The sequence below is a fragment of the Nerophis lumbriciformis genome, linkage group LG03 (assembly GCF_033978685.3).
Source record: "Nerophis lumbriciformis linkage group LG03, RoL_Nlum_v2.1, whole genome shotgun sequence".
Classification (NCBI taxonomy): domain Eukaryota; kingdom Metazoa; phylum Chordata; class Actinopteri; order Syngnathiformes; family Syngnathidae; genus Nerophis; species Nerophis lumbriciformis.
In genome coordinates this window covers 62079384-62102977 of record NC_084550.2, presented here as the reverse complement: position 1 = coordinate 62102977, position 23594 = coordinate 62079384, and the positions used below count along the sequence as shown (strand labels likewise).

Below are 23594 nucleotides of genomic sequence, written 5' to 3'. Positions count from 1 at the left end.
GGAATACTTGGACAGCATCAGCAGCCAGAGCAATCAAGCCTATTTTATTGGTGATATTTACAAGGTTGGCTTCAGTTTGAACTCAAAAGGCGAGAACAGATTTGTCCTTAAGAAATGAGACGTATATAAAATACTACATTTCAAAAATGTTCCCACCCATGAGAAACTGAAACTACAGTACTTTGAAGTCTTTGTGGAGCTTTAACCTTAAACGATGCAAATAAACATGTGACCCCTGTTGTGTCCTCAGGTTAGATGAGCTCATTTTGCCTCATTGTTTTGATGACTTGACAGATGAGGGCGGGGCCTCTGTCCTGCTCTGAGATTGGAGAGTTCTGCTTACATCAGGGAGCTGATAGGTCAGACCGCCCGACCTCCGAGTGTCCCTTGAGCAAACCAAGTCGTACCACCACCACTCTTCTCTTCCTCTGCTCAGAGCCTTCATCATTGTCCTCCTCCTCTTCCTCGTGCTTCTCTCTCTTCCTCTTCTTCCTTCTCCTCTTTTCCATTTCTTCTTCTTCCTCTCGCACGGCATCCTGCTCTTCAGCCTCCTCCTCGTCATCCTCATCTTCCTCCTCTTCCTCTTCGTCCTCAACATCATCTTCCTCGATGTCAGCCATCTGATCTTCACTCAGCCTCTGTCCGCCGTTCTGTGAGGAGAGCAAATGTTACTTCGGCGTGAGGTCGCCGTGTGTTTGTGACGTCTACTCACCGCCTTGCCGCCGCCGTGCAGCCGGTGAAGCCGTAACCTGACTGTGTCCTTGTTTTGGCAAAGTCCCAGGCTGTTGAGGGTGTCGAGGGCGGCGCCGGAGCAGCCCTGAAGGCGGAGCTTGGCCCCCAGCGCCGCCTGCAGGAAGTTGTTCTTCCATATGTTCCTGGTGAAGAGCGGGACCGCCAGCGTCAGCACGCTGCGTCGCACCACCTGCATCTGTGCCTCCTCCTGCGACAGCTGGCTGCCACGCACGTCAAACAAGGTTCTTCCATTTAGGCCAAGCTTTTCATTTGGCTCACTTAAATAATTTCAATAATGAAAGCAGCAAGTCTCACATACAGTGGGGCAAAAAAGTATTTAGTCAGCCACCAATTGTGCAAGTTCTCCCACTTAAAATGATGACAGAGGTCTGTAATTTTCATCATAGGTACACTTCAACTGTGATAGACAGAATTTGGAAAAAAAAATCCAGGAATTCACATTGTAGGATTTTTAAAGAATTTATTTGTAAATTATGGTGGAAAATAAGTATTTGGTCAACAACAAAAATTCAACTCAATACTTTGTTATTGCCAACAAAGGTTATATTACAGAGGTCAAACGATTACTATAGGTCTTTACCAGGTTTGCACACACAGTAGCTGGTATTTTGGCCCATTCCTCCATGCAGATCTTCTCGAGAGCAGTGATGTTTTGGGGCTGTCGCCGAGCAACACGGACTTTCAACTCCCTCCACAGATTTTCTATGGGGTTGAGGTCTGGAGACTGGCTAGGCTACTCCAGGACTTTCAAATGCTTCTTACGGAGCCACTCCTTCGTTGCCTGGGCGGTGTGTTTGGGATCATTGTCATGCTGGAAGACCCAGCCACGTTTCATCTTCAAAGCTCTCACTGATGGAAGGAGGTTTTGGCTCAAAATCTCACGATACATGGCCCCATTCATTCTTTCCTTAACACGGATCAGTCGGCCTGTCCCCTTAGCAGAAAAACAGCCCCAAAGCATGATGTTTCCACCCCCATGCTTCACAGTAGGTATGGTGTTCTTGGGATGCAACTCAGTATTATTCTTCCTCCAAACACGACGAGTTGAGTTTATACCAAAAAGTTCTATTTTGGTTTCATCTGACCACATGACATTCTCCCAATCCTCTGCTGTATCATCCATGTGCTCTCTGGCAAACTTCAGACGGGCCTGGACATACACTGGCTTAAGCAGGGGGACACGTCTGGCACTGCAGGATTTGATTCCCTGTCGGCGTAGTGTGTTACTGATGGTAACCTTTGTTACTTTGGTCCCAGCTCTCTGCAGGTCATTCACCAGGTCCCCCCGTGTGGTTCTGGGATTTTTGCTCCCCGTTCTCATGATCATTTTGAACCCACGGGATGAGATCTTGCGTGGAGCCCCAGATCAAGGGAGATTATCAGTCGTCTTGTATGTCTTCCATTTTCTGATAATTGCTCCCACAGTTGATTTTTTCACACCAAGCTGCTTGCCTATTGTAGATTCACTCTTCACAGTCTGGTGCAGGTCTACAATTCTTTTCCTAGTGTCCTTTGACAGCTCTTTGGTCTTGGCCATAGTGGAGTTTGGAGTCTGACTGTTTGAGGCTGTGGACAGGTGTCTTTTATACAGATAACAAGTTCAAACAGGTGCCATTAATACAGGTAACAAGTGGAGGACAGAAGAGCTTCTTAAAGAAGAAATTACAGGTCTGTGAGAGCCAGAGATCTTTCTTGTTTGAAGTGACCAAATACTTATTTTCCACCATGATTTACAAATAAATTCTTTAAAATTCCTACAATGTGAATTCCTGGATTTTTTTTTCACATTCTGTCTCTCACAGTTGAAGTGTACATATGATGAAAATTACAGACCTCTGTCATCATTTTAAGTGGGAGAACTTGTACAATCGGTGGCTGACTAAATACTTTTTTGCCCCACTGTATGTTGTCATTCATGCGGTCAACCACACAAACTGCTCGTTTTCTCTATGGCACATTGTCGAAATGTATTTTAAATGCTTAATGTAGCGAGAACAAACGTCCTTTGTCTTTTATTTTAAACATAAATACAGTACAGACCACAAGTTTGGACACACCTTCTCATTCAATGCGTTTTCTTTAATTTCATGACTATTTACATTGTAGATTCATACCTGCCAACTACTCCGGTTTTCCCGTAATTAGTACGGTTTTCATCTACCTATTCCGGGTTACGGTTGCAGTGATAAAAAATACGGTTTTTCATTAATTAAAAAAAAGATTTAAAAAAAAGTTTTATTCACGAAATCGCGTAACAACAATGATAATCGACACTGCTTCCCGTAACTTCCTATCGAGCCATTCCGAATGCCAAGCACGAGGCACCAGTTGCCATTGTTTCCAAACGAGCGAACGATCATGGAATCAGCCGGAGAAAAATCGCAAACGAGTCTTAAACCGAAAAGAAAACTGCAGTCATTCCGTGAAGAATATTCAAAAGCCTATCCGGGAATAATTATCCGTTCCAAAAGGTGAAAACTACGCGAATTGCACCTTGTGCAGACAAGATTTTTCGATTGGACACGGAGGAATTAGCGATGTAAAAGACCACGTTGGGACAAAAAAACACAAGTCTAATGCCGTTGCTAGCAATACAAGTGGAAAACTAGTATGACCCACTCAAAGGAGCAGCTCAAGAAAGCGAAGAGGTGCACCATGGACAATAACAAAGCTGTGTCACAATGATTGACTGTGATGTGACCATGGAAGATGTGATGTGCTGCATTTACAACTGTCTTGATTGCTAAAATTCATTTTCATTAATTCTTCTTCAATTCTTTTGAAAGGCTTACAGAAAACTGCAATTGAATTGTTGTTCCATGCTAATGATGCTATTGAATTACATTTTAATGAAGTAAACTTATCATAAAGTTACCATATAATTTTTGCAGTATGATCAATCTGATAGAATAAATTTGGATTTTAGCCACAAAAAGGTAATGACACCAATGTTATCTATTGGAATTGTTTAGTACTGTTATACTGTTAAAAGTGTTTATACTATTTATGCTTTCAAGTCCAAGTTGAAGAAATCTTGTTAAATGTTGACAGCATAACTACCAAAATACAGAAGTATGTCCTTAATATTTTTGCAGTGCTATTTCTGTTGAAAAGTTCAAATGATTACATTAGAGATGTGATGTGCCACTTTTCAAGTGTCTGATGGCTTAAATTAATTTTCATTAATTTTTCATATTTTGAATTCTTTTGAAAGGCTTACAAAAAAACTACATTTGAATTGTAATTCCATGCTATTGACAGGACTATTAATTGTAATGAAGTTAGCTTACCATGTTTACAGTATGATAATTGTGATAGAAATGTGAATTTTAGGCACAGAATATTTTTTTTACAATTGAACAAGGCAGTAGATTATACAAGCTTGGACAGAAAGTTAATGACACCAATTTTTTTTTTAATGGAATTGTTTAGTACTGTTTTACCATTTGTTTACTGTAAAAAGTGTTTATACTGTTTATACTTTCAATTAACAAATTGAAGTCTTGTGAAAGGTTGACAGGATAACTGGCATTAACTGTCAAAATAATTTCAAACTATTGAAGTTAGCTTACAGAATAAACATGTCAATCAACCCATATGATTTTTGTTTTGAAAAGTCACTGTGACTGATAGAAAAGTGATGGTTTTAGCAACATTTTAACCTGTCTGAATGCTAATAATCATTTTGCGTCGGGGGGCGAACCTGAACCCCCCACCAGGACTTTGTCATGGACCTACCGGGGCCTGCAGCCCCTGGACCCTGGCTACTAGGTTTTTCTGATTTCAAAAGTTGGCAGTTATGTAGATTGTTACTGAAGGCATCAAAACTATGGCACCTGTGAAGTGAAAACCATTTCAGGTGACTACCTCTTGAAGCCCATGGAGAGAATGCCAAGAGTGTGCAAAGCCGTAATCAGAGCAAAGGGTAGCTTTTTTGAAGAAACTAGAATATAAAACATGTTTTCAGTTATTTGACCTTTTTTTGTTAAGTACATCAGTGTTTTTCAACCACTAGTGTGCCGTGGGAGATGATGTAATTTCACCTATGTGGGTTAAAAATATTTTTTGCAAACCAGTAATTATAGTCTGAAAACGATGTGTTGTTGTTGTTGAGTGTCGGTGCTGTCTAGAGCTCGGCAGAGTAACCGTGTAATACTCTTCCATGTCAGTAGGTGGCAGCCGGTAGCTAATTGCTTTGTAGATGTCGGAAACAGCGGGAGGCAGTGTGCAGGTAAAAAGGTGTCTAACGCTTAAACCAAAAATAAACAAAAGTTGAATGCCCCTAAGAACAGGCTATGCAGAACAAAACAAAGTGAACTGGCTACAAGTAAACAAAAACAGAATGCTGGACGACAGCAAAGACTTACTGTGGAGCAAAGACGGCGTCCACAATGTCCAGTGTAATTAATGTCCCCACAAAGAAGGATAAAAACTGAAATATTCTTGATTGCTAAAACTAAGTAGATGTGGGAAATATCGCTCAAAGGAAGACATGAAACTGCTACAGGAAAATACCAAAAAAAGAGAAAAAGCCACCGAATACAAGACAAGAACTAAAACACTACACACAGGAAAACACCACAAAAGTCCAAATAAGTCAGGGGTGATGTGACAGGTGGTGACAGTACACCTACTTTGAGACAAGAGCTACATTGATGCATGCTTGGTTATGCTTTAAAGTCATATCCATACTTGACAACCCTCCCGGATTTTCCGGGAGACTCCCGAAATTCAGCGCCTCTCCCGAAAACCTCCCGGGACAAATTTTCTCCCGGAAATCTCCCGAAAATAAGGCGGAGCTGGAGGCCACGCCCCCTTCAGCTCCATGCGGACCTGAGTCCGCTTTCCCACAATATAAAGAACGTCTACAGTAAAGCAGTCCGTCTGCCGTAAACAGCAATGTTGTGACACACACAGCAATGCATAATCAGAGAGGGTGTTCAGCATGGTTAGAAAAATAGTGACAGAGAATAGAACAAAGATGGACAATTCAACCCTTAACTCAACAATGAGTAGATGAGTGTTATGTGTGTGTATATGTGTAAGTAAATTAACACTGAAATTCAAGTATTTCTTTTGTTATATATATATATATATATATATATATTATATTATATATATATATATATATATATATATATAGCTAAAATTCACTGAAAGTCAATTATTTCTTATATATATGTATATATATACATCCATCCATCCCATTTTCTACCGCTTATTCTCTTCGGGGTCGCGGGGATATATATACCGGTATATGAAATACTTGACTTGGTGAATTCTAGCTGTAAATATACTCCTCCCCTCTTAACCACGCCCCCAACCCCACCCCCCACCTCCCGAAATTGGAGGTCTCAAGGTTGGCAAGTATGGTCATATCCAACAATTGTTGGATATGACGTTTTACTGTCAACTGAGTTTTGTTTTTTAATGATTTCTGCTGGTGGTGTGCCTCCGCATTTTTTCAACGCAGAAAATGTGCCTTGGCTCAAAAAAGGTTGAAAAACACTGAAGTACATAACTCCACATGTGTTCATTCATAGTTTTGATGCCTTCAGTGACAATCTACAATGTAAATAGTCATGAAAATGAAGAAGGTGTGTCCAAACTTTTGGCCTGTACTGTATATTGTTATGAGCTACATGGCCTACCTCTACTGTACGTCTACGGTGTTGCTACGTTTGCTGACAGAAGCACTTACTGGCTGCTCTTGACGAGGGCGTTGACGGTGGGGAACATGGAGCTCAGGCAGGTGGTGATGAGCGGAGCGTGTTCCTGGGCCCAGCTCAGGCAGCGCCCCCACGGGAAGAAGGACAGCAGCTTCTTGCTCGACACCTTTTGGTGGAAGGGACTGTCAGCATGCCGCGACAGCACCTTCATCTTTAGTGCGTGTGAGAAGAGACAGAGGACAGTTGATGAGGACCTCCACAAGAGGTGAGTAGGTCTCTTCCACCTCACCTCCTCTCGCAGCTCTCTGCTCAAGAAGTCCATCATGGGCTTCCTGGCGCCCTTAGCGGACCACAGGGTCCTGAAGGCCGACTTGTAGCAAGACTTGCTTACCAGCAGTGCTGCTTTGCTCTTCTTGCCCATCCTGAAGCCCCTTTTCTTGTGTTGAACACTCACCTGTATGTACACATTGTCAGGCAAGTTTAATTATAGAGCATCATTTGTACACAAGCCAGTTCAAAGTGCGACCTACTCAGTGGCCTAGTGGTTAGTGTCCGCCCTGAGATGGTAGGTTGTGAGTTCAAAACCCCGGTCGATTCATACCAAAGACTATAAAAATGGGAGCCATTACCTCCCTGCTTGGCACTCAGCATTAAGGGTTGGAATTGGGGGTTAAATCAATCAATCAATGTTGACTTATATAGCCCTAAATCATGAGTGTCTCAAAGTGCTGCACAAGCCACAACAACATCCTCGGCTCAGATCCCACATCAGGGCAAGGAAAAACTCAACCCAATGGGATAACAATGAGAAACCTTGGAGGGGACTGCAGATGTGGGGGGACCCCCTGCCCCCCAGTGCAATGGACGTCGAGTGTATCTAGCATAATATTGTGAGAGTCTAGTCCATAGTGGATCTAACATAATAGTGAGAGTCCAGTCCATAGTGGATTTAACATAATAGTGAGAGTCCAGTCCATAGTGGATCTAACATAATAGTGTGAGAGTCCAGTCCATAGTGGATCTAACATAATAGTGAGAGTCCAGTCCATAGTGGATCTAACATAATAGTGTGAGAGTCCATAGTGGATCTAACATAATAGTGAGAGTCCAGTCCATAGTGGATCTAACATAATAGTGTGAGAGTCCAGTCCATAGTGGATCTAACATAATAGTGTGAGAGACCAGTCCATAGTGGATCTAACATAATAGTGTGAGAGTCCAGTCCATAGTGGATCTAACATAATAGTGTGAGAGTCCAGTCCATAGTGGATCTAACATAATAGTGAGAGTCCAATCCATAGTGGTTCTAACATAATAGTGTGAGAGTCCAGTCCATAGTGGATCTAACATAATAGTGTGAGAGTCCAGTCCATAGTGGATCTAACATAATAGTGAGAGTCCAGTCCATAGTGTGTCTGACATAATATTGTGAAAGTCCAGTCCATAGTAGAGCTAACATAATAGTGTGAGAGTCCAGTCCATAGTGGATCTAACATAATAGTGAGGGTCCAGTCCATAGTGGATCTAGCATAATAGTGAAATAGTCCAGTCCATAGTGGATCTAACATAATATTGTGAGAGTCCAGTCCATAGTGGATCTAACATAATAGTGTGAAAGTCCAGTCCATAGTGGATCTAACATAATATTGTGAGAGTCCAGTCCATAGTGGATCTAACATAATAGTGTGAAAGTCCAGTCCATAGTGGATCTAACATAATAGTGTGAGAGTCCAGTCCATAGTGGATCTAACATAATAGTGTGAGAGTCTAGTCCATAGTGGATCTAACATAATAGTGTGAGAGTCTAGTCCATAGTGAATCTAACATAATAGTGAGAGTCCAATCCATAGTGGGGTCAGCAGGAGACCATGCCGAACGGAGACAGGTCAGCAGCGCAGAGACGTCCCCAACCGATGCACAGATGAGTGGTCCACCCTGGGTCCCGACCCTGGACAGCCAGCGCTTCATCCGTGGCCACCGAAACTGTGCCTGCCCCCCCCCCCCCCAAATCACCAAAAAATGATTCCCGGGCATGGCACCGCTGCTGCCCACTGCTACCTTCTCCTCCCAGGGTGGTGAACAAGGGAATGGGTCAAATGCAGAGGACAAATTTCACCACACCTAGTGTGTGTGTGACAATCATTGGTACTTTAACTTTACTTCACAGAACGTTACAAGAAGGCATAATATAATGTTCATAAGTGTAATTATAAATACAATTAAAATCGTAAAACCATTATAAAAACAATCATCTGCGGTCCCCTCCAAGGTTTCTCATTGTATCCCATTGGGTAAATGGGTTATACTTGTATAGCGCTTTGAACTATTTCCACATTCACACACACATTCACACACACATTCACACACTGATGGCGGGAGCTGCCATGCAAGGCCCTAACCACCACCCATCAGGAGCAAGGGTGAAGTGTCTTGCTCAAGGACACAACGGACGTGACGAGGTTGGTAGAAGGTGGGGATCGAACCAGGAACCCTCAGGTTGCTGCCACGGCCACTCTCCCAACTGAGTTTTTTCTTGCCCTGATGTGAGATCTGAGTCGAGGATGTCGTCGCGACTTGTGCAGCCCTTTGAGACATTCGTGATTTAGGCCTATATAAGCAGAGGTGGGTAGTAACGCACTACATTTACTCCGTTACATCTACTTGAGTAACTTTTGGGATACATTGTACTTGTAAGAGTAGTTTTAATGCAACATACTTTTACTTGAGTATATTTATAGAGAAGAAACGCTACTTTTACTCCGCTCCATTTATCTACATTCAGCTCGCTACTGATTTTTATCCATCTGTTAATGCACGCTTTGTTTATTTTGGTTTGTCAGACAGACCTTCAAAGTAGGATCTATCGCATGCCTGCTTTTCACCAATCAAATACAGTCACTGGTGACGTTTGACGCCGTTTCACCAATCAAACAGAGCCAGGCGGTCACGTGATTAACTGCACATAAAGGTTCAGCGGCAAACAACAAGCTTACGCTTACATGAACTCAACGTCAAATTTGAGGAAGCACATCGTGGTAAGTAACGTTAGTAGATATTTTGGCTGTCACCGTAGGTTGATGTTAGCTTCCCTGCTATGAATCATTGTCAAATGTACATCGTGTGGGGACATTTATTAACGCACCGCAGCCTCATAGACACACACACACATGCATAGAAACACCAATCAGTGTGTTCCCAGGTGCAGCCCATACCTATCAGTTTATGGCAGTGGTTCTTAACCTTGTTGGAGGTAGAGAACCCCACCAGTTTCATATGCGCATTCACCGAACCCTTCTTTAGTGAAAAATGTTTGTTTTTTTTCAAATTCAAGACAAAGTTGAAAAAAAAAAGAAGAAAAAAAAAAAAAAAGGATGCCACCCGAACGCCTCCCTAGGGAGGTGTTTAGGGCACGTCCCACCGGTAGGAGGCCGCGGGGAAGACCCAGGACACGTTGGGAAGACTATGTCTCCCGGCTGGCCTGGGAACGCCTCGGGGTCCCACAGGAAGAGCTGGACGAAGTGGCTGGGGAGAGGGAAGTCTGGGCTTCCCTGCTTAAGCTGCTGCCCCCGCGACCCGACCTCGGATAAGCGGAAGAAGATGGATGGATGGATGGACAAAGTTATATGTTTTTGGTAACACTTTAGTATAGGGAACATATTCTAAGCAACAAAGACTTAATTTAGAGCTATTTAGTTAGGGTTAGGGTTAGAGGGTTAGGGTTATAATAAGGCCATGCCGAATAATGCATTAAGTACTTAATAATGACTAGTTAAGAGCCAATATGTTACTAATTTGCATGTTAATAAGCAACTAATTAATGGTGAATATGTTCCCCATACTAAAGTGTTACCATGTTTTATTACTGGTGCACAAAATGAAGCATGCATGAACATCACTTTGTTCAAAGAACAAAACCAACACAGTGCATAAACTCACAACAAATTACACACCTGCAAATCAGTGTGACTTCTGCTGTTGTCGTATCCGTAACACGCCGATAGGGAGAAGTTTTTATTTATACGATGAGTCGGGTGTGTTTTGACCTCCGCCGAACCCAGGTTTAGAACCACTGGTTTATGGTTTGCGTAAAGGCTAACTTGTTATTTTCCTTTGTAATCTCTGCCTACTGAGCCTATGGTGCTGTTAAGTTATTGTGGCTCAATTTGCCTTAATTTTTTTATATTAATGTATTATTATTTAATATATATTATTGTTTTAGTTGCTTAAGAGATATTCCTGGCTCTGAATTTGCTCATTGCTATTTTTATGTTTTTGTGCATTATTTGTTGCCGTCGTCATTAAACGAACAGGTTACTCATCAGTTACTCAGTACTTGAGTAGTTTTTTCACAACATACTTTTTACTTTTACTCAAGTGATTGATTGAAACTTTTCTTAGTAGATTGCACAGTGAAGTACATATTCCGTACAATTGACCACTAAATGGTCCACTTAAATTGGGGCGGCATGGCGTAGTGGGTAGAGCAACCGTGCCAGAAACCTGAGGGTTGCAGGTTCGCTCCCCGCCTCTTACCATCCCAAAAAAATCGCTGCCTTTGTGTCCTTGGGCGGGACACTTCACCCTTTGCCCCCGGTGCCACTCACACCGGTGAATTGAATGAAGAATGACAGGTGGTGGTCGGAGGGGCCGTTGGCGCAAATTGCAGCCACGCTTCCGTCAGTCTACCCCAGGGCAGCTGTGGCTATGAAAGTAGCTTACCACCACCAGGTGTGAACGATTGATGGGTTCTACATGTAAAGCGACTTTGGGTACTTAGAAAAGCGCTATATAAATCCCAGTTATTATTATTATTAAATTGATTCATGATACAGATATATACTATGAAATATATACTAACATCATAATACAGTCATCACACAAGATAATCATCAGAGTATATACATTGAATTATTTACAATCCGGTGTGTGGGATGTGGAGGCGAGGTGGGGGGGTTAGATTTGGTTGGTATCAACACTTCAGTCATCAACAATCAACATCAACAATTGCATCAGCAGAGAAATGGACATTGAAACAATGTAGGACTGACTTGGTAGGATATGTACAGCAAGTAGTGGACATAGAGAGAGAGAGAGATCAGAAAGTATAAGAAAAAGTGTCTACATTTGATTATTTACAATCCGAAGAGGTATTATGTGGAAGGGAGGGTGTTAGTTTAGGGTTGTCGTTGCCTGGAGGTGTTCTTTTAGTGCGGGTTTAAAGGAGGATAGAGATGCCCTTTCTTTTACACCTGTTGGGAGTGCATTCCATATTGATGTGGCATAGAAAGAGAATGAGTTAAGACCTTTGTTAGATCGGAATCTGGGTTTAACGTGGTTAGTGGAGCTCCCCCTGGTGTTGTGGTTATGGCGGTCATTTACGTTAAGGATGTAGTTTGACATGTACTTCGGTATCAGGGAGGTGTAGCGGATTTTATAGACCAGGCTCAGTGCAAGTTGTTTTACTCTGTTCTCCACCCTGAGCCAGCCCACTTTGGAGAAGTAGGTAGGAGTGAGGTGTGATCTGGGGTGGAGGTCTAGAAGTAATATATTTGGGTGACTACCGGTACTCCTTTCTTTTACTTGAGTAATTAATCTCTGAAGTAACAGTACTCTTACTTGAGTACAATTTCTGGCTACTCTACCCACCTCTGTAAATAAGTCAACTTTGATTGATTGATACTGCACCACGTCTAGGCGGTTTAAATGCCAAACTTTAGCCTCATAGAGGGATCTGACAGGAGCAGTAGAACTGTGAAACAAGTGAGTTCATCAACAAAATAGCATGTTAATGGTGGTTTATCACCTGTTTGGCGGAAGGAGGTTTGAGCCACACAACTCGCTTGCCGTTGTTTTTGCGCCAACACTTGGTCCTGATGACCTGAGCGCAGGTTTCGCACACAAACGACTTCTTAGTGACGGCGGCCGCGTCCGGGAAGACCCACTGGGCGGCCTCCGGGGTGGTGAAGGTGAACACGGCCCTCCTGTTAAAGCCCCGGCCCTGTCGCTCGAAGTGTCCGCTGCAGCAGCAGCAGGTCTTGTCCTCCTGGACCCTCGCCCGCCGACGGCCGCGCTGCCCGCCCGCTTTGGCCGACTCCTCCTCGGCGCCTGCTTGGAGCTCGGCGGCGGTGTCGGCATAGTCGTGCTCGTTCGACTCGGCCTCGCTTGTCATGGTGAGCCCGCGGGGCTGAGAAGTTGTCACAGAGTCACAACTATGCTGCCTGCCATCTTTGCTACATAGCAGCGAGCTCACGAACGGTGCAAGGCAGCCGACAAGTGAAGCCTTCCGCAAAGAAGCGGCATGGCCGCCGCGAAACGGTGTCTTTAAGTCGGGTGTCAAGCGAAGCGTGCAGGGTGTGATGACGCATAAAGTATTGATAACTTCAGGCCTGTTTGAAAATAGTTCAACTGTGGCCAGCAGGAAGTGGATTTAGACAAACAAAACGACTTCCGTGTTTCTGTGAGTCAGCATTATTCTTACTGCCACCGCGTGGATTGAGTTAGTACTACTTCTTATTCTTTTTCTTCAATCAATCAATGTTTACTTATATAGCCCTAAATCACGAGTGTCTCAAAGGGCTGCACAAGCCACAACGACATCCTCGGCTCAGGCAACCAGTGCAATGGACGTCGAGTGGATCTAACATAATAGTGTGAGAGTCCAGTCCATAGTGGATCTAACATAATAGTGAGAGTCCAGTCCATAGTGGATCTAACATAATAGTGTGAGAGTCCAGGCCATAGTGGATCTAACATAATAGTGTGAGAGTCCAGTCCATAGTGGATCTAACATAATAGTGTGACAGTCCAGTCCATAGTGGATCTAACATAATAGTGTGAGAGTCCAGTCCATAGTGGATCTAACATAATAGTGAGAGTCCAGTCCATAGTGGATCTAACATAATAGTGTGAGAGTCCAGTCCATAGTGGATCTAACATAATAGTGTGAGAGTCCAGTCCATAGTGGATCTAACATAATAGTGTGACAGTCCAGTCCATAGTGGATCTAACATAATAGTGTGAAAGTCCAGTCCATAGTGGATCTAACATAATAGTGAGAGTCCAGTCCATAGTGGATCTAACATAATAGTGTGAGAGTCCAGGCCATAGTGGATCTAACATAATAGTGTGAGAGTCCAGTCCATAGTGGATCTAACATAATAGTGTGACAGTCCAGTCCATAGTGGATCTAACATAATAGTGTGAGAGTCCAGTCCATAGTGGATCTAACATAATAGTGTGAGAGTCCAGTCCATAGTGGATCTAACATAATAGTGTGAGAGTCCAGTCCATAGTGGATCTAACATAATAGTGTGAGAGTCCAGTCCATAGTGGATCTAACATAATAGTGTGACAGTCCAGTCCATAGTGGATCTAACATAATAGTGTGAAAGTCCAGTCCATAGTGGATCTAACATAATAGTGAGAGTCCAGTCCATAGTGGATCTAACATAATAGTGTGAGAGTCCAGGCCATAGTGGATCTAACATAATAGTGTGAGAGTCCAGTCCATAGTGGATCTAACATAATAGTGTGACAGTCCAGTCCATAGTGGATCTAACATAATAGTGTGAGAGTCCAGTCCATAGTGGATCTAACATAATAGTGTGAGAGTCCAGTCCATAGTGGATCTAACATAATAGTGTGAGAGTCCAGTCCATAGTGGATCTAACATAATAGTGTGAGAGTCCAGTCCATAGTGGATCTAACATAATAGTGTGAGAGTCCAGTCCATAGTGGATCTAACATAATAGTGTGAGAGTCCAGTCCATAGTGGATCTAACATAATAGTGAGAGTCCAGTCCATAGTGGATCTAACATAATAGTGTGAGAGTCCAGGCCATAGTGGATCTAACATAATAGTGTGAGAGTCCAGTCCATAGTGGATCTAACATAATAGTGTGAGAGTCCAGTCCATAGTGGATCTAACATAATAGTGTGAGAGTCCAGTCCATAGTGGATCTAACATAATAGTGTGAGAGTCCAGTCCATAGTGGATCTAACATAATAGTGTGAGAGTCCAGTCCATAGTGGATCTAACATAATAGTGTGAGAGTCCAGTCCATAGTGGATCTAACATAATAGTGTGAGAGTCCAGTCCATAGTGGATCTAACATAATAGTGTGAGAGTCCAGTCCATAGTGGATCTAACATAATAGTGTGAGAGTCCAGTCCATAGTGGATCTAACATAATAGTGTGAGAGTCCAGTCCATAGTGGATCTAAGATAATAGTGTGAGAGTCCAGTCCAAAGTGGATCTAAACAGAGGTGGGACCAAGTCATTGTTTTGCAAGTCACAAGTAAGTCTCAAGTCTTTGCCCTCAAGTCCGAGTCAAGTCCCGAGTCAAGACAGGCAAGCCCCGAGTCAAGTCCAAAGTCAAGACTGGAAAGTCTCAAGTCAAGTCCTAAGTCCTGCATTTTGAGTTTTGAGTCCTTTCAAGTCCTTTTAACCACAGACTAATATATTAACACAGATTGTGTATGCTTTTCAAACGCTGTATTTATTTATTAAAACAAGTGCATTTTAAATTGCAGGAAAGAAAATTGTGCTGACATTGCACTTTATAATAGCACTATTAACCAGTCATTTTAAACATTAACTCATTCCTTTACAGAACAAACACATTAAAAAATAAAGTGCAAATGTACTTATTTGTACAAAAGTGTTAACATTGAAAAAACATGACATATATGTGAACATAACAAAAAAGTTGTACTTTTTATATGTCAGGGCCCTATGCTGCATTGCATTTACAAAAGACCAAATTAGCCAAGAGTCTGTCAGTCATTTGTGCATGATGGGGGCGTAGTATGATGCCACCATGGCTGAAAACTCGCTCCACTGGAGCACTGGAGGCAGGCACTGCCAAGACTCTCATGGCCACTCGGAACAGTGAAGGAAGAGTCTTCATGTTCAATGCCCAGAACAAAAGGGGGAGAGAGTTGTTTTGGGTTGGTGCACTACTTGTAAGTGTATCTTGTGTTTTTTATGTTGATTTAATTAAAAAAAGAAAAGAAAAAAAAATTATTTCTTGTGCGGCCCGATACCAATCGATCCACGGACCAGTACCGGGCCGCGGCCCGGTGGTTGGGGACCACTGAGGTAAACAACCAACAGTATGTCAGAAAGCTAGCTAAAACGGTACACATATTCATAATATAGTATACATTTTAACTGACCTTTATTTTACTATTTTTGTCTTTTTTTAGGTGGCTAAAATACGCGGTGCTGCTGACCGCCGTCTAACGTTACGTGTGATATATTGACTAACGTAACCCTGCTTAAAAAAAATCACTGAACATAAAGTATGAATAAGGTAGTGAACTGCAACAGATTCCCGTGTTTGCAATAACGTTATAACGTTAGCAGTGAGTTTACAGCCTCACTGATTTAACTACACAGCAAATAAAAGTCACGTTACTTAGCCAATAAACGTTATCTTACATTCAAAACTTACCGTTCTTTGTGCAACTTCAAATGCCAGACGAAGTTGGAAGTTGTTGCCTCTCCATCAGTAATTTTCGAACCGCATGTGTTGCATACTGCAAACCGTTTTGTGTTGACCACCTCGTATTTTTTATACCCAAACAAAATTATTTTAGGTATCATTTTTTGTTCACTGGCGTGTGGTTTGGACATGTCTTCTTCGCTGGTTGTCCTGCAATTTGATTGGATGAATGCTGTGTGATGAAAACAAAGTAGATCTAATTTGATTGGCTGTTGTACTGAGACCACACCAGCTGACACACGCAACGCTGATAGACAAGTACACAATGAAAAATACGGAGCGCTCCCGAATAACTTTTACATCTTTGGGTTTTGGGGAAAGTAGCAAGTCATGTCAAGTCATGTCAATTCAAAAGGCTCAAGTCCAAGTGAAGTCACAAGTCATTGATGTTAAAGTCTAAGTCGAGTTGCAAGTCTTTTTACATTTTGTCAAGTCGAGTCTAAAGTCATCAAATTCATGACTCGAGTCTGACTCGAGTCCAAGTCATGTGACTCGAGTCCACACCTCTGGATCTAACATAATAGTGTGAGAGTCCAGTCCATAGTGGATCTAGTTAATAGTGTGAGAGTCCAGTCCATAGTGTATCTAACATAATAGTGAGAGTCCAGTCCATAGTGGATCTAACATAATAGTGTGAGAGTCCAGTCCATAGTGGATCTAACATAATAGTGAGAGTCTAGTCCATAGTGGATCTAACATAATAGTGTGAGAGTCCAGTCCATAGTGGATCTAACATAATAGTGTGAGAGTCCAGTCCATAGTGGATCTAACAAAATAGTGTGAGAGTCCAGTCCATAGTGGATCTAACATAATAGTGTGAGAGTCCAGTCCATAGTGGATCTAACATAATAGTGTGAGAGTCCAGTCCATAGTGGATCTAACATAATAGTGTGAGAGTCCAGTCCATAGTGGATCTAACATAATAGTGTGAGAGTCCAGTCCAAAGTGGATCTAACATAATAGTGTGAGAGTCCAGTCCATAGTGGATCTAGTTAATAGTGTGAGAGTCCAGTCCATAGTGTATCTAACATAATAGTGAGAGTCCAGTCCATAGTGTATCTAACATAATAGTGTGAGAGTCCAGTCCATAGTGGATCTAACATAATAGTGAGAGTCTAGTCCATAGTGGATCTAACATAATAGTGTGAGAGTCCAGTCCATAGTGGATCTAACACAATAGTGTGAGAGTCCAGTCCATAGTGGATCTAACATAATATAGTGTGAGAGTCCAGTCCATAGTGGATCTAACATAATAGTGTGAGAGTCCAGTCCATAGTAGATCTAACATAATAGTGTGAGAGTCCAGTCCATAGTGGATCTAACATAATAGTGTGAGAGTCCAGTTCATAGTGGATCTAACATAATAGTGTGAGAGTCCAGTCCATAGTGGATCTAACATAATATTGTGAGAGTCCAGTCCATAGTGGATCTAACATAATAGTGTGAGAGTCCAGTCCATAGTGGATCTAACATAATATTGTGAGAGTCCAGTCCATAGTGGATCTAACATAATAGTGTGAGAGTCCAGTCCATAGTGGATCTAACATAATAGTGTGAGAGTCCAGTCCGTAGTGGATCTAACATAATAGTGTGAGAGTCTAGTCCATAGTGGATCTAACATAATAGTGTGAGAGTCCAGTCCATAGTGGAACTAGCATAATAGTGTGAGAGTCCAGTCCATAGTGGATCTAACATATTAGTGTGAGAGTCCAGTCCATAGTGGATCTAACATAATAGTGTGAGAGTCCAGTCCATAGTGGATCTAATATAATAGTGTGAGAGTCCAGTCCGTAGTGGATCTAACATAATAGTGTGAGAGTCCAGTCCGTAGTGGATCTAACATAATAGTGTGAGAGTCCAGTCCATAGTGGATCTAACATAATAGTGTGAGAGTCCAGTCCATAGTGGATCTAACATAATAGTGTGGGAGTCCAGTCCATAGTGGATCTAACATAATAATGTGAGAGTCCAGTCCATAGTGGATCTAACATAATAGTGAGAGTACAGTCCATAGTGGATCTAACATAATAGTGTGAGAGTCCAGTCCATAGTGGATCTAACATAATATTGTGAGTCCAGTCCATAGTGGATCTAACATAATATTGTGAGAGTCCAGTCCATAGTGGATCTAACATAATAGTGTGAGAGTCCAGTCCATAGTGAATCTAACATAATAGTGAGAGTCCAGTCCATAGTGGATCTAACATAATAGTGTGAGAGTCCAGTCCATAGTGGATCTAACATAATAGTGTGAGAGTCCAGTTCATAGTGGATCTAACATAATAGTGTGAGAGTCCAGTCCATAGTGGATCTAACATAATATTGTGAGAGTCCAGTCCATAGTGGATCTAACATAATAGTGTGAGAGTCCAGTCCATAGTGGATCTAACATAATATTGTGAGAGTCCAGTCCATAGTGGATCTAACATAATAGTGTGAGAGTCCAGTCCATAGTGGATCTAACATAATAGTGAGAGTCCAGTCCATAGTGGATCTAACATAATAGTGTGAGAGTCCAGTCTATAGTGGATCTAATATAATAGTGTGAGAGTCCAGTCCATATTGGATCTAGCATAATAGTGAGAGTCCAGTCCATAGTGGATCTAACATAATAGTGTGAGAGTCCAGTCCATAGTGGATCAAATATAATAGTGTGAGTCCAGTCCATAGTGGATCTAACATAATAGTGTGAGAGTCCAGTCCATAGTGGATCTAACATAATAGTGAGTGTCCAGTCCATAGTAGATCAAACATAATAGTGTGAGAGTCCAGTCCATAGTGGATCTAACATAATAGTGTGAGAGTCCAGTCCATAGTGGATCTAGTTAATAGTGTGAGAGTCCAGTCCATAGTGTATCTAACATAATAGTGAGAGTCCAGTCCATAGTGGATCTAACATAATAGTGTGAGAGTCCAGTCCATAGGGGATCTAACATAATAGTGTGAGAGTCCAGTCCATAGTGGATCTAACATAATAGTGAGAGTCCAGTCCATAGTGGATCTAACATAATAGTGTGAGAGTACAGTCCATAGTGGATCTAACATAATAGTGTGAGAGTCCAGTCCATAGTGGATCTAACATAATAGTGTGAGAGTCCAGTCCATAGTGGATCTAACATAATAGTGTGAGAGTACAGTCCATAGTGGATCTAACATAATAGTGTGAGAGTCCAGTCCATAGTGGATCTAACATAATAGTGTGAGAGTCCAGTCCATAGTGGATCTAACATAATAGTGTGAGAGTACAGTCCATAGTGGATCTAACATAATAGTGTGAGAGTCCAGTCCATAGTGGATCTAACATAATAGTGTGAGAGTCCAGTCCACAGTGGATCTAACATAATAGTGTGAGAGTCCAGTCCATAGTGGATCTAACATAATAGTAGCGTTGTAATTTCCCATCCATCCATCCATCCATTTTTCTACCGCTTGTCCCTTTCGGGTTCGCGGGAGCCTATCTCAGCTGCATTCAGGCGGAAGGCGGGGTACTGTTTATTCAAGTTGCCAGCGTCATATTTTATTTTGAAGGGTCATAACGGAAAATGTTGACTGTCCGGCGGTAGAGTCTGTCACTGCCAGTTCCGTTTGCGCATGCGCCACGGGCGTTGTAATTCCCCCACCCCCTCCCAAAATACAGGTATTTTTCTATGTTTTTAAACACCTGTTTGTTTCTACTAATAATTTAAACAGCACTTTATTTTTTTTATCTTGGTTTTGACTAATATGGCAATTAAACATCGATTTCCGGTTTATAAAAACAGAATTATTAAAAGTAAAAACTACCTCCTGGAAATGACAAACAAATAAGAGAAATATAAAATGACAAACAATTAAGTAAACCACACTGCTAAATATAAACAAATATTAAGTGCAATAAATTAAATTGTTAACTTATAGAATAGAATATATCTTTATATTCATTAGGGATGTCCGATAATGGCTTTTTTGCCGATATCAGATATTCGGATATTGTCCAACTCTTAATTACCGATACCGATATATACAGTCGCGGAATTAACACATTATTATGCCTAATTTGGACAACCAGGTATGGTGAAGATAAGGTACTTTTTTTTTTTAATTAATAAAATAAAATAAGATAAATCAATTAAAAACATTTTCTTAAGTAAAACAATATAAAAACAGTTACATAGAAACTAGTAATTCATGAAAATGAGTAAAATTAAGTGTTAAAGGTTAGTACTATTAGTGGACCAGCAGCACGCACAATCATGTGTGCTTACGGACTGTATCCCTTGCAGACTGTATTGATATATATTGATATATAATGTAGGAACCACAATATTAATAACAAAGAAACAACCCTTTTGTGTGAATGAGTGTAAATGGGGGTGGGAGGTTTTTTGGGTTGGTGCACTAATTGTAAGTGTGTATTGTGTTTTCTATGTTGATTTAATAAAAATAAAAAAATAATAATAATAAAAAACCAATACCGATAATTTCCGATATTGCATTTTAAAGCATTTATCGGACATCTCTAATTGTCATTGTACATTGTACAACGTAATTGCAAGCCAACTAATTTAGTGCAAATTCATAATGACACATACAAAACATAAGCACATGGTACTCAGATAAATAGATAAAAATACATAAAAATACCAAGCACACAGCTCACATTATTATTCTTTATAACTGTAAACTATCAACATTTCCATTTGTAAAGAGTGTAAATAACCCATTTTAATCAGAATGAACTTGAATATTCTTTTATCCAAATATTAAATTGTATTTAGGTTATATAAAGGGGAGAAGTGGTAGTAAAAATGGATGGATGGATGGATACAATATAACGTACTATGGAGGGACAGATGCGGTGTCCGCCACTAGAGGGCGCTTTAACCTGGACGCGCAGTGGCCAATATCCACCACCAGGGGGCTCTCCAAAGTCGCCGAGCGGAGGAGACGTGGCCAATGACGTGACGTCATAGTCACCGCCATGGCCGCCAGGCGCTTCAAAATGGCGGCCAAAGAAACGGTTAACCATTGACCACTTTTGGGTCTCCGCCAGGCTGGGATTTAGTTTGGTAGCTCCCAGGTAGGAGAGGAATACTCTAATTTAATGTTCCTTGATTTGCTAACATGTCAAGTTAGTCATACTATAGCTAACTGCAATAGGTAGAGTTAGCCTGGTAGTAAAATAATAACCAGCAAACTCACTGCAAAAACTGAAATCTGAGTAAGATGAAATATGTCAAATAAGGGTGATGTTTGCTTATTTTCTGTCTGATAAGATAATTTTTCTCACTAAGCAGATTTTATGTTAGAGTGTTTTACTTGTTTTAAGTGTTTTGGTCTTAAATGATCTCAGTAAGATATTACAGCTTGTTGCTGAGATTTGATGACCTATATTGAGTAAAACATGCTTGAAACTAGAATATCAACTGTTCATCAACACTCACAAGTATACAACTACTTTTTTAAAGTAATAATTTCTTACTTCAAGCATGAAAGAAAAAGAATCACGATGCCGAGCGCATATCATTATGTCAAGATAATGGCACGAACATTTACTTAATTTAAGAATATTTTTCAATATATTGAGCAAAAAAGGTCTCTTTTTCAGTGGCCGAGTGGTTAGAGACCGGGCTTTCTGCTCCGCCGCTCCCAGTCTGTGGAACGCTCTCCCTGACCACCTGAGGGCACCACAGACTGTGAATGCTTTTTAAAAAAAGGCTTAAAAACTAGAGATGTCCGATAATATCGACCTGCCAATATTATCGGCCGATAAATGCTTTAAAATGTAATATCGGAAATTATTGTTATCATTTTTTTAATTATCGGTATTGTTTTTTTGTTTTTTTTAAAATTAAATCAACATAAAAAACACAAGATACACTTACAATTAGTGCACCAACCCCAAAAAACTCCCTCCCCCATTCACACTCATTCACACAAAAGGGTTGTTTCTTTCTGTTACTAATATTGTGGTTCCTACGTTATATATCAATATATATCAATACAGTCTGCAAGGGATACAGTCCGTAAGCACACATGATTGTGCGTGCTGCTGGTCCACTAATAGTAAATGATAAATGATGAATGGGTTGTACTTGTATAGCGCTTTTCTACCTTCAAGGTACTCAAAGCGCTTTGACACTACTTCCACATTTACCCATTCACACACACATTCACACACTGATGGAGGGAGCTGCCATGCAAGGCGCTAACCAGCATCCATCAGGAGCAAGGTTGAAGTGTCTTGCTCAGGACACAACGGACATGACGAGGTTGGTACTAGGTGGGGATTGAACCAGGGACCCTCGGGTTGTGCACGGCCACTCTGCCACTGCGCCACGCCGTCCCTAATAGTACTAACCTTTAACACTTAATTGTACTCATTTTCATTAATTACTAGTTTCTATGTATCTGTTTTTATATTGTTTTACTTTCTTTTATATTCAAAAAAATGTTTTTAATTTATTTATCTTATTTTATTTTATTTTAAAAAAAAGTACCTTATCTTCACCATACCTGGTTGTCCAAATTAGGCATAATAATGTGTTAATTCCACGACTGTATATATCAGTATCGGTTGATATCGATATCGGTAATTAAGAGTTGTACAATATCGGAATATCGGATATCGGCAAAAAAGTCATTATCGATCATCCCTAATAAAAACCCTTCTTTTTAATAAAAGCCTTTTTTTTTAATAGATATTTATGCATACTAGTTCTGGCTATTTGGCTGTTGTAGTTTTTATTTGTATTTATTTTTTATTATCTTTTTAACACACTGTAGCACTTTGAGGTTGTTTACTCAATGGAAAGTGCTTTTTACAAATACAATCTATTATTATTATTATTATTATTTGAGTGTCCGCCCTGAGATGGGTAGGTCGTGAGTTCAAACCCCGGCCAAGTCATACCAAAGACTATAAAAATGGGAGCCATTACCTCCCTGCTTGGCACTCAGCATCAAGGGTTGGAATTAAGGGTTAAATCACCAAAAATTATTCCCGGGCGCGGCCACCGCTGCTGCTCACTGCTCCCCTCACCTCCCAGGGGGTGAACAAGGGGATGGGTCAAATGCAGAGGACACATTTCACCACACCTAGTGTGTGTGTGACAATCATTGGTACTTTAACTTTAACTTTTTTTTTTTTCTACCAAGAAAAGTGCACTTGTTATTAGTGAGAATATAATTATTTTAAGGTATTTTTGGGTTCATTGAGGTGAGCTAATTTTTCTTGTTTTGGAAAGTCTTGACAAGCCAAATTTTCTTGTTCTATTGGCAGATAATTTTGCTTAGTTCAAATAAAATACCCCTCATTTTTGTATTTTTTTTTCTTGTTTTCGAACACTGACTTTTTGCAGTGCTGTATTGGCTAGAGAAGAATAGCCAATATTTTATATTCAATAATATATTGTTCTTTATTTTTACCATGTTAATTCTGATACTGCTAGCTGGCGCAGCATAGCTATATTAATACTTTCTCTCCTGCTGTCGTGGTCAATATTAAAAACCTCTTAAGGCCCAAGCGGTTTGTTTACATGCTTTTTTTAATTTCTCTTTGATATTTGGGCTTATTGGACCCTAATTAGAATAAAAACTAAGAATCATCTTTTGATATGATGTACTTAGTCCATAAGTACACAAACGTGTACTTCATGTTTAGTGACATGCTGATTCTTTTTTTTTT

At 40.9% G+C, this 23594-nt stretch overlaps 1 protein-coding gene across 1 annotated transcript; it reads right to left on the bottom strand.

The window, feature by feature from the left end:
* Positions 1–25: 25 nt before the first annotated feature.
* On the bottom strand, positions 26–12844 carry LOC133588137 (uncharacterized). The gene is made up of 5 exons (XM_061940760.2): positions 12226–12844; positions 6712–6876; positions 6455–6633; positions 713–953; positions 26–650 (listed from the first exon to the last, which is right to left on the bottom strand). Exons 1-5 carry the CDS (start codon positions 12589–12591, stop codon positions 345–347), a joined length of 1257 nt encoding a protein of 418 aa, XP_061796744.2. The 5' UTR covers positions 12592–12844; the 3' UTR covers positions 26–344.
* Between the last annotated feature and the right edge of the window lie 10750 nt (positions 12845–23594).